This window comes from Diabrotica virgifera, chromosome 5, assembly GCF_917563875.1.
Source record: "Diabrotica virgifera virgifera chromosome 5, PGI_DIABVI_V3a".
Classification (NCBI taxonomy): Eukaryota; Metazoa; Arthropoda; class Insecta; order Coleoptera; family Chrysomelidae; genus Diabrotica; species Diabrotica virgifera.
Window position 1 is genome coordinate 56,516,435 of NC_065447.1, and position 13,220 is coordinate 56,529,654.

Genomic DNA, 13,220 nt, shown 5'->3' on the forward strand with positions numbered 1-13,220 from the left:
CGAACTTATTTTGAACATATATTTTCCTCACCCCCAGGACAAAAGCACACAGAGGCCCAATATCATTTTTGTTCTTTAACATGTTATCTATGTGTTTGCCAAATTTCATGTCAATCGAAGCGGTGTTTTAAAATTTAAAGCAAAAACCGTGATACAATGTATTATAAGTTGCTAGCCGTTGTTAAGGGCAACCGACACAATAAATCAGTCGTAACGAAAAATGAATCTCCATTACACTTTATAAATCATTTTTAATAATTAAATGTAATTTTCGTTTAAAATAATTTTTATTTTAAGATGATATAAGTCTTTCTTTAGTCAATGACTGTGAAATAATTTCTTAATTGTTATAAATAAAGTCACTACGATTTAAGAAAACAAAAACAATTATCTCGGCTTCAGTTGGTCGTAGAAAATTTTCATTTAGTTTTGAATCCTTATTTTGTCTTCAGCAACAATAACCTGCAAGTTAAAAACTCATAGGATCTACAGAGCGCGGCTTCAGTTCGAACTGTTTATAACGAAATTTGCCCCCTTATTTTCAAACCCGAAATAATAAGTGGAAAAATGTTATACGCATTTATTTACATCAGAATATGAAAACATAAGTCTTTAGAAGGAGAGTGGATCTTGGATTAACTCTGTACGATTTTTTTTTTCAAAAAGTTATAGCCTTAGACATTTGACCACTTGGGATAAACAAATTATAATATCTAAACAACAAGTTCACCAATCGGGCAATACAAATTTTTTTTATGCTTAGTATTGAAAGATCTTCATTTTAAAGCCTTAAAAAAATACATAAAAGTTATTTTTACACTAAATAAGGCAATTGCAAAAAACGGCCATTTTGGACATTTCGGAGGCTGTTTTGCAATTACGTATTAACGAAATTAAACTTGAAATAGCTCAAATTATAGGTTTTTTAATTTACTACAATTTCTCATTTAAAAGTTTTTCTCTAAAATGAATATCCTAAGCTGCAAAATTAAAAATCTTTAAAAATTGTAAATTTAACAAATTAAAATCGTCATAAATAAAAAACCGTACAAAATTTTTGGTTACATTTTAGTATAAGTTATTCCTGGCATCGTTCTTTACAACACCTGATAGGTTTCAAAAATTCCTGAATTATATCACGTTTTTTTACCCACAGCCTGGGGTATTGTTCTGTTATAGAAACCACTCCTACAATTATTGTGTGATTTATTTGATTTAAAATGAATTCAAGATTTTTTTTGTCATAGGGCTTTTCATCGATTGTCATTTGTTTCGAGCTACTGTCATGTGTCACATAATATTAATATATCTACGTCATACGTCTTTGGTTTGTATCAATGGTATATACCAATAACGTATAACGTAGATATATTATTAATATGTGACACATGACAGAAGCTCGAAACAAATGACTGTGAATGAAAAACCCTATATGGTAGCAATGTCAGCTTAGTCGTCTGACGTAGTAATGACGTGCAACGGTATTTATACTGTCCCAACCATATGCATGGAAACAAAGCGAATTATTATGATGATAATTGGTAAGGTGTCGAAATACAAATTAGACGTGTTAATAAAATAAGGGAGCCCAAGCAGGGATTTTTGCAGTTACTCGAGCGCGTCAGATTATCATATGGAGAGAAATCTGGTACCCTACAGATGTACCTCTTTCATATATTGACTCTTAACACAGGGAAGTTCGTTAAGGGGGGACCGAAAAAAAATCTATCATTAAAAATACTCGAAATTGTCAGATTAAGATAAGTTAAGTACATGCAAAAAGTGTATATTTCAAAAATCTGATGATTTGAGCGGGGCGTAAGGAAATGGGCGAGCCAAAAAGTTTCACAAAAGAAAAGCGAATATTTCGTGAAATGAACGTCAGATCGAAAAACTAAAAAATACGTCTTCAAAATTTTTCAAAAATCTATCGAATGGTACTAAACATGAGGGGAGCGGGGTAAATTTAAATATGTAATCAAAAATGAATAACCATTTTCAATTTCGTTGCAACACGAAACTACAGCCGCATCATTATTCCAGTTCAATCAGATAGTGCATCAAGCACCTCTACCGGTTTCGAAACATATTAGTCTCTCATCCGGAGGCACATATACTGCTCTCTCTGACCCAACTAGGACAAACCCCGGCGTGCAGTCAGGGATTTCAACGAACAAAATAGCAGGGATGCCCTGCTATTTCGTGCTCTGATTGGAGTACGAAGGGAACCATTCTCGTTGGAACTTTACCGCGCTGAGCAGATGGGACGTGAATTATAAATTGTAAAATTCCCTCATCTTTCTGTCTCAGCATCCGTTATGGCTTGCAAAGTGTAGAAGTCTCGGAGGTGTTACCAGAGAAGGTTCCCATTGTTTTCAGTCTGGTAGGATGTGGAGTAACAGTTTTTGATGTTGTTTTATGTGCTATTACATAGATTGAAAACTTAGTCTTTTAAAATTTTAAATACAAACCCCGCGATAATTCGCAAAATGAACATGAGATCGAAAAATTGCAAAATACACTTTCAAAATGTTTTTGAAAGATCTATCGAATGGATCCAAACACGACTTCCCACGGAGGTGGAGTGGGGGATTACTTTAAAATCTTAAATGGGACCACCAAATTTTTATTCTTTTTTTTTAAACTTTATTCGAGACATTTTTTCGAATTATGGATAGATAGCGTTATAATCGGAAAAAACGATTGTTGGAAATGGAAAATTAAATTACAAATGGAAAGCGCCCACTAAAATGGAAAATTTTACTTAACTTTTTTTGATTTTAGGACCTAATAATCACTACCCAATAGGTCCCCATAACGCTCGAGTGACTGCAAATTTAGCATACTTTGATCCCCTACCATAATGGTTATGCTGAACATTTAAGTTAACGATCCAAAAATAGTACATTGTTTACCGGGTAGGAAAAGCTTAACATTCCTGGACGACTGTGAAGATTGCTAAGTCGAGGCGCAAGCCGAGACTTAGCAACACAGAGTCCAGGAATGTGGCTTTTCCTACGAGGTAAACATACTATTTTTCCGCAAATCGTTTAAAATTCGACAGATATTGATTGATTTAAAAAAAACGCGATAATTTTATTCCCAAATAAATGGTGCTTTGAAATTCCTAATAAAATTACTTGGGTTACTATGGAAACGTATTGAGGTTGAATTGTCAAACTTGACGCTTATAAATTTAACACTAACAACTGTACGGAAATATCATTTCCTTACAGTAAGGAAATGACATTTCCTTACAGTAAGGAAGTCCTGACTTTTTCTTCAAGAAATTTTGACAGGAATGTCAAAATTTCCTGGCGATTTGCGGAAAAGTATATTTTTATTTTATAAATAAAACAACAAGCAAACAGACTTTACTTTATCATTTTCATAAAATGATGTCATAGGATTATACAGAATTAAAATTTTAAAGAATTTAATATAAAAAAAATTGAAGCACATATACCTAACACAAAAAAACTTACGTTGAAATTGAAATATTTCTCTCCTCGCCGAAAGACACACTTGCAAATACTGCTAGCAGCAAAAAACATTGCTCAACCAAATTCATTTTATATATTATAATAAAAAATTAATCAAATGGAATTGTTGTATTCGTATTGATTCTAGTTTATAGCGTCATAAATCATAGATTAATTTAATACCTTTAATAAATTTGAGGTGTCATATTTTTTCGGTGGGTATGTTTAATAAACTATTAAAAACATGAGTATAGACATGTAAATTAATCCCAGAGAACGGCAGTTCTCGCCAGAGGCGCACAACCCCCTACATGCGACACTATACATATAGGGTGGAAGGCACTTATGGAATAAAATTATTTCTTTCCTTGTTTAAACAATTATAAAAAATGCTGAGACCGGTCGATTTTTAAATAAAAATGTGCACTTTTTAAACATAAATCTAAATCAAGTATATTCAAATGGGAAATAAGCCAGAATTTTACCTAAAAATGATTTTATTAACGTTTCGACGCCCAAGTCGGGTGTCGTTGTCAAAATACAAAATAATACTAAATAAACAAAAATGTTGTTGCTTAGTAAAAAATTCTTCTATAATTTATTTAATCTGACTCCTTTATATCGGCAATTCAGACACGTATTATACATTTTAAAGTAGACGACTTTAAAATGATATTGCCAAAATTGATGAGTTGCGTTCCTGGGATGACTTTACTAAAAGATAGTTCATTCGATTACATGAAATCAATCCCAACTCAAGAATATCCGCCACAAAAAATCATAGCATGTGATCTGTCTTTAAAAAGACAACCAAATGCAACGGTGGCACTGAAATTCTCGTATTAGAGATTCCATAGTAAATCACGACGGAAAACCAGGAAAAACCTCGTGATACTATCCCGACATCGTAAGTATTTGGGTTTACATTTAGTTTACTCTCAAAACTAATACCAAATTCTGACTTGATATTTTAAATTTTAAATAATACTAAAATACTAAATATGTACTAACTCGATATGTTACTGATTTACTAATTGTGGTATTTTCTTTCTATTGACTTCCTCCTTTAATATGGGTAACCACATCCTACTGCATTCTACCGAGGAATTTGCGACACAATTGGTTTCATTTAGCATAATTAGAGCCGCTTCTTTGATTTTTCTCTTTTTACTATCTGCTTCTTTTAGGACTATACTTGAATCTCTCCACTGAACTCTATGTTCATTATCCCATGCGTGTTGACATATTTGAGATCTATCAAATTCTTTATTTTTTATAAAAGAATGATGTTCATTTACTCTAACGTCTAATGGTCTTGACGTTTCACCTATATAAAATTGTTCGCATTCACAAGGTATATTATAAATACAATTCTTTGTTCTTTCTTGTTCACTGTTAGGTTTAGTTTTAGATAGAATAGATCTCAAAGTGTTTGTTGTTTTGAATGTTGTTGATATGTTGAATTTATTTCCTATTGTTTTAAGTTTCTCGGATAGTCCTTTTACATATTATGGTATTGATATTTTCCTCGTATTATTTCTTGTGAATGTTGTAGGATCCCGTTCTAAGTTTATAAATAAGGAATTTTCAAAATTGGATCGAATGGAACAGAATAACTTAGAACGGGATCCTACAACATTCACAAGAAATAATACGAGGAAAATATCAATACCATATGTAAAAGGACTATCCGAGAAACTTAAAACAATAGGAAATAAATTCAACATATCAACAACATTCAAAACAACAAACACTTTGAGATCTATTCTATCTAAAACTAAACCTAACAGTGAACAAGAAAGAACAAAGAATTGTATTTATAAAATACCTTGTGAATGCGAAAAATTTTATATAGGTGAAACGTCAAGACCATTAGACGTTAGAGTAAATGAACATCAGTCTTATATAAAAAATAGAGAATTTGATAGATCTCAAATATGTCAACACGCATGGGATAATGAACATAGAGTTCAGTGAAGAGATTCAAGTATAGTCCTAAAAGAAGCAGATAGTAAAAAGAGAAAAATCAAAGAAGCGGCTCTAATTATGCTAAATGAAACCAATTGTGTCGCAAATTCCTCGGTAGAATGCAGTAGGATGTGGTTACCCATATTAAAGGAGGAAGTCAATAGAAAGAAAATACCACAATTAGTAAATCAGTAACATATCGAGTTAGTACATATTTAGTATTTTAGTATTATTTAAAATTTAAAATATCAAGTCAGAATTTGGTATTAGTTTTGAGAGTAAACTAAATGTAAACCCAAATACTTACGATGTCGGGATAGTATCACGAGGTTTTTCCTGGTTTTCCGTCGTGATTTACTATGGAATCTCTAATACGAGAATTTCAGTGCCACCGTTGCATTTGGTTGTCTTTTTAAAGACAGATCACATGCTATGATTTTTTGTGGCGGATATTCTTGAGTTGGGATTGATTTCATGTAATCGAATGAACTATCTTTTAGTAAAGTCGTCCCAGGAACGCAACTCATCAATATTGGCAATATCATTTTAAAGTCGTCTACTTTAAAATGTATAATACGTGTCTGAATTGCCGATATAAATGAGTCAGATTAAATAAATTATAGAAGAATTTTTTACTAAGCAACAACATTTTTGTTTATTTAGTATTATTTTGTATTTTGACAACGACACCCGACTTGGGCGTCGAAATGTTAATAACATCATTTTTAGGTAAAATTGTGGCTTATTTCTCATTTGAATATATTTGATTATAAAAATGCCACAAGAAAATAGCTTCAGAACAACATAAATCTAAATGTACAGGCTGATCGTTGCAAGTCTAACAGCTTTAATATATGCACAGCTGCATAAGCTTTATTTTTAATGGAACACCCTGTATATTCTTATATTTTTAAAAGCTACCCTACATAATATAGTTAGTTGATCAGGTTCTTAAGCATCTTTTAGAAATATACAGGGTGTTCCATTAAAAATAAAGCATATTATGGACTCTGCTAGACTTGCAAGGATCACCGTGTATATTTAAATTTATGTTTAAAAAGTGCACATTTTTATTTAAAATCGACGGGTCTCGGCGTTTTCCATAATTTTTTGAAACAAGGACAGAAATTATTTTATTCCATAAGTGCCATCCACACTATAATAATAATAATAATAATATCGTATGGCATTTTTGCCGGGGAGATCCTTTCGGACAGTTCCGGCGCCATTTACATCTTTAACCCTGTTTCAAGTAACTAGTGCCGATGTACACTAGCCCAGGGGGACCGATGGCTTAACGTGCTCTCCGAGGCACAGTGAGACGGCTCGTGTCATTATTGGAAATGAAAATGGATTGTCTTTAGCAGGGCTCGAATCCACGTGCACTGGCGTATGAGGCCAGCGATTATGCCGTTACTCCACGGCCGCTCGTACTTCGGCCCTTCCACACGGCCCTTCCACACTGTATGTAATATACCCGAAGTTTTCGATTCTGGCAACTTGACTGAATTAAAAAATGGGCCAAATCCCATCTTAAAGTTTAGGAACAGACCCGTCCATCCATATATCAACCATCTATTTTGGTCCAAGAGTGTGGGTTTTACGCTCCTCCCCGTTTTTGGTCTGTTTTTCGTTCTCGTCCCCAAAACTTCAAAAATTTTCGAAAATCTTAGTCCGATCTCTGTTAATAGTATTGATCATTACCTTTCCAACGAATGTCTAATTTTAAAAATCCGTTATATCATTCACAAGTTACCGAGCTCATAAATTTGACTCGATTTCTATTTAACCTTCGGATGACCAAGGGGGGTAAATTGTGACCCCAATGTATGTTTTTATTTAATAAATTCAAAAATATTTTCAATTTTTAACTCAATATTTTTTTATTTAATTTTAACCCATTAACGCCCAAGTTTTATTTTATTTAAAAATCTTTACTTTTAGGGTTAATTTGATGAAAATGTTAATAATTTAATCCAAAAAAACAAGTTTTTCGATTTCCTGTTTTTTTTAATTTATATGGTGTTACCATATGGTAACGCTGGGCGCTTAAGGAATTTATAGGATCGTTGAAACCAAAATTTTTAATTTTTTTTAAATATTTTTTTGAGAATATTTTCATCGTCTGGTGTGGTATCCTATAAAACAATTAACACAAAAACTAACGTTGCATTTTTTACACATTGTTCGCCCAGATGTTGTACATCTGCCTCCAGCACATCGCCTTCTACTGCTTGATGTAACAAATGGTCGAAGCGATCAAAACGAAGATCTGGCAAGTTCTGTCTATGTAGACTAGGTCTTCCTGTATATAAGGGACAACTTCCATATCTTGCGAGAAGAACTTGGGCCAATTCTCTCCTAAACGATAAAGGATATATTTTTTTATTTTTTTTTATATAAATGCAATGAATTATGGACTGCAACATCCAACAACCATGTTACAATTTGCCAGTACCATTTTTTACTGCAAATTGCTACTCGGTAGGTTGAAACACCTTGATCCATCCAGTCGGTACCCACCATATTTTGTTGTATTCAGCAATATAGTGAGGCCGACTTACTTGAATGTGGCCTTTCTCTTAATGAGAAAATCTTTTTACCGTGCCCAATGCTGAACCATCCCAACTCGTAGATGCTATTGTAACAACAGAGTTATCTTTCCATCGCACCAGTAACACTATCGCTTCTGCTAACAAAAATCCACGACTGAAAAAAAATAAGATTATGACTCCGTAAGCGCCCACCGCAACCATATGGTAACGGCGTACTTTGACTGTTCCTACTGAATTTCTTCTTTTTTTTTAATATGCAAATATAGTTACTAGAAGGCTATCAAAAATTGCTTACGCAAAACGGACGTCCACCTTTTTTTATGAATTTAAACCACACTGTCATAGGATTATCTCTGGACGGTTGAGAAAAGGCTAAAATACGAATCCGTTACGTTTTATAGGTGCCTGAAGTATTCCTAGAAACGATAGTTCTTAAAATATGTGGCTGACTAATTCCATGGGCATACCGCAGAATTGTTAAAAATCATGTGTTTTACGTTACCATATGATAACGCTGGGCGCTAATGGGTTAATATCATTTTAGATATCCTCATATTTTGTAATTAAATAAATTCCCTATATTTTACGGAAAAATTTTTTCTTCTGAATTTAGGGCCAAAAACGACCTCCTTGGTCTTCCATGTTCCAATTTTATATTAAGTAAATATCGTCTATTCGGTGATATTGTTTGTAAGTAACATTTCAAAAAGTTGTTTGTTAAACCTGTGGCAACGTAAATTAGTATATATTTTAAATTTCTTTAGTTCTATGTTCAGAATGATGATTCCTGTTTTGGTTCAGTTGTGATTAAAATATTATATTTTCCTAATGTTTATTTATTATTTATTGATACAATAATAATGTTAAAATTACGAATACATTATTTTATTTCTTAAAACAACTTAATTTTTTGTCGATTATCATTTTTGACTTGGGGTCATTTTTTACCCCCGTTGGTCATCCGTCTAATAAAGAAAGGTTGGTCATCGGAAGGCTAAAAAGGGGAAATGCTAATAATGTATGTGTCTGGAAAAGTTACACCGATCTGAATTTTTTTTCTATCTTTCAAGAGGGGATCACTATCCATTCATAACTGGTGTAGATTGTGACTTTTTAGGACTCATAAAAATATTGGATAGCACTGCTTTTATTTTATTTGATTTAGAGGCGGTTGTTCGAACGCTAATCAAAAATGATCATTATCAAATATTTAATTACTGTCACAACTGTCAATGTCAACTTTGATTGGATTGCTGAAAACATAATTATTGATTACAATTATGAAATTATAAATCAATTATGTTAATAATTGTTATGTTAATTGATTAACTAATCTCATAATTAAAATAAATTATGTTTCAGTAACCCAACCAAAGTTGACATTGACAGTTGTGACAGTAATTAAATATTTGATAGTGATAACTGTTGATTAGCGTTCGAACAACCGGCCCTTAGCTTTCAAATGGTTCCTAAGTGGTCGGACACACACACGGCTCACTATAGAAAAGTAAACCTTTATTCGCCTTACAATCTCATGAATTTACTGGCTCTAAAAACAAAATATCAATTTTTAATATTCTTTTAGATTTTCTCAAGTCTTGTAAATTAAATCTTTAGCTTAGGATTAGCTTTGAGTAACCTTCAATTTTTTTCCTGGTTATAATATCCCTTGCCTCCGTAGTCCACCTACTCTATGGTTACCCTAATCGATCCCTGGGTGTGAAAAGTGTTTTTCCTTTTCCTATCATTGGTCGTATTTTTGGGTTCGTCATAATTTCGGTGCGTTTTACGATTAGTTAATTTTTAGTTTAGGATATGTTGCTGGCTAAATGGCCATAGCTTTCAAGGGCTAAAAAAACCGCAAAACACTGAAAATTTTTGTTTTCAATACTTCGACAAGATTTATTATAAGTTAATATCATCACACCTGTTTCGGCAGTGACGTATTTTACTATAGTTTTCACTTTAAAACTTTAAAGGGATGGGTACGTATTTTCGGCTGCAATGCTATTCAAATGGGGATTCATTTTTTTCGAATCCTGAGAAAGATAATAAGTATTTTTGAAAAATTTAAACGCAGAATGAAAGATTACGTTATTAGCGAGGGCCGAAAGTCCCTAAGAATTTCTATAATGTTTATTTTAATAAGTTACAGGGGTGAAAACCTAAGAGAAAATTTCGTGTGATTTTTAATTTCAAATATCTCATTCAAAATAAACTTTTTATTTATTCTAAGGGACTTTCGGCCCTCGGTAATAATTTAGTCTTTCATTCTGAGTTTAAATTTTTCAAAAATATTTATTGGTTTTTTCATGATTTGAAAAAAATAAACACAATGTCCGTGATAATATTTTCCAAATCTATCTTTGTCTTACAACGCACTTAGTCGAATAGAACATTGTCAGCATATTTTGTCAGTCAGACAGTGACGATCAGTGACAATTTTAAATATTTGACATGGCATCGGGAATATGTTGAGTTGTTGATTAAATAATATTGATATATAGTGTCTTTGATAAATAATTGATTTAAGAAGTGAACTTAAGAGCACACAGTAGCGATCAACAGATAGCAGCAAACGCGGTATAAGATTGCGAAAGTTCTGCGCACTTTCAAAAGTGAGGCAACAGTGCGTCGGTAATTCGACACTGACAGTGACGTTTAGACTATCAAAGACAATAATTTTTATACACATAGGCGCGAAATGTTGCCAAGTCAGTGACGTTCGATTTCTTGTTATAAAAAAATCGATTTTTAGTAGTTCCAATGTGACACAAAATCTAGACACGGGATAAAAAAGTTTATTTGAAGAAAGTGTATTTTTTTGTCCCTCTTAATGGCGGTACAGGCTCTTTTTTTCAATATTTTATTTAGTTATAGAGTAATTTCCACATACTACTATTTTTCTGAAATTGGGCTCTGTATTGCCATTCTTTATTATATTACAAATATGTGTGCCAAATACCTCGATAAAATATTCAAAATTAGTGCCGCAATCTTATCGCTACTATTTGCTCTTAATAAAAAGTTACTTATTGAGTATTATTTGTGGAAGATCCAAGCAGAGAATTCATCAGGATAATATATTCTGTGATCCAAGTATTTTGTTGTTAAAGATGTTCAAAATTTTAAGCGTTCCTTAGTAACAATATATTATTAAAAAATCACTTTAAATGTTCCTCTTTTCTCGATTGAGTATTAGTTTTTGTTGTACATATAAATTATTACAATCTCTGAATATATAGTTAGTGAAAAAATTATCACATTTATTAACTGAATTAATAATTTGCAATTATACAAATAACGGTTATCCGAGAACATTCAAAAGCCATCTCTTTAAGTTAATTATGACAATTTCAAGTAGAATGACATTCTAGTAATGTTTACATATCCATACCAGTGTGAATTTTACTACACGTAATTTGCCGTGTAAAGACAGAAAAAGTAGGGATAGCCGTAAAATATTTGCGAGTTATGTACCGATGGCCTTAACGTCTCTAACTGAATAAGTTGAGGAGTGGTGAGCTGTTTGTCTCAAATTGATATTAAAACTTGCATCGGCCAAACTGGCAGAACGTTTGACAAACGCATAGCAGAACACAAAAGGGCTTTTCAATAATATAAAAACAGATTCTACCTACGCACTTCCACTTCACCTTCTAGATCCTAAGCATTCTTTTAATGAACAGTTTCAAATTCTTCATATTCAAAATAAGGTCTATCTGTCTTAGAATATATATGCAAATGAATAAATTAAAAAAACAGATACAAATCTGAATGAACAAGTTGAATCAAACAGCTCCCTGCTCTTCAACCTATTTAGTAAAGGACTTTAAATTGCAGACACATCACTTCACTAATTCAGTAAACTACATCACTTGAGATAGGCACTCTGCCGAAAGTGATATATTGTCATTATAGACGGAGAGGCAGCGCTGAAAAATCTCTTTGAATTTACTAAAGCTAAATTTTTCACAGTTAATTACTGTGATTGTGTAGAGAAACATACTGCGGTCGGTCAAGCGAAACGTAGAACAGGGGTTACTAAGAGGATATCAAAGTTGCTCTCCTAGGAAGGTAATTAAATCCATTTACTAAGGCTGAAAATCAGTACACACATTCTAAATTGAATATAAATAAAAGTTATTATAGTCGGTCAGCTGTATGACAGGCAGAGCCGGTAGGTCGGCCCCAATGAATGGACAGGGTTATTCACTATATTTTGACCCCCTTGTAAACTGCTTTATTTACAGAATTAGAAAAAAAAATGTAAAATACAAAAGTTATTTGATTTTTTGACATATATATATATATATATATATATATATATATATATATATATATATATATATATATATATTGTACTAGTGACGTCAGCCCTCTGGACGTGATGAATCGACTATTTTTTAAATGAGAATAGGGGTCGTGTAATAGCTCATTTGAAAGGTTATTCAATTCTCTATACAGTACTATAAACATTAAGATCGTTATTTATACAGGGTGTCCAACAATTTTTTTGAATTATTAATTAAACAATAATTAATTTAATTAAAACACTTTTTTGGACACCCTGTATAATTTATCATGTTAATGTTTATATATAGGGAATTGAATAACCTTTCAAATGAGCTACTCCTATTCCCATTTAAAAAATAGTCGATTACGTCATCACGCCCAAATGGATGACGTCACTAGTACGATATATATGTCAAAAGATCATAATTTAAAAATCGAATAACTTTTGTATTTTACTTTTTTTTCCAATTCTGTAAATAAAGCAGTTTACACGGGGGTCAACATATAGTGAATAACCCTGTACATTCACTGGGGCCGACCGAACGGCTCTGTCCCGTCATACAGCTGACCGACTATAATAACTTTTATTTATGTTTAATTTAGAATGTGTGTACTGATTTTCAGCCTTAGTAAATGGATTTAATTACCTTCATAGGAAAGCAACTTTGATACCCTCTCAGTAACCCCTGTTCTACGTTTCGCTTGACCGACCGCAGTATGTTTCTCTACACAATCACAGTAGTCAACTGTGAAAAATCTAGCTTTAGTAAATTCAAAGAGATTTTTCAGCGCTGCCTCTTGGACTATTAACTTATATTAAATGTTGTGGAAGTATTGAAAACAAAAGATTTTAGTTTTTTAGTTCTGGACTAGTTAGAGGTTTATGCAATAAATCTAGGGAAGATTTAAAAATATCCCA

General features: G+C 32.4%; 1 protein-coding gene across 1 annotated transcript in view; it reads right to left on the bottom strand.

Moving 5' to 3' along the window:
- LOC114339036 (uncharacterized) overlaps nt 1-3,646 on the bottom strand; it is a 35,480-nt gene extending 31,834 nt beyond the window's left edge. The window contains exon 1 of the mRNA XM_028289665.2: nt 3,486-3,646. Coding sequence (XP_028145466.2) covers nt 3,486-3,571 — 86 coding nt within the window. The 5' untranslated portion in view covers nt 3,572-3,646. The remainder of the gene's footprint in view (nt 1-3,485) is intronic.
- Between the last annotated feature and the right edge of the window lie 9,574 nt (nt 3,647-13,220).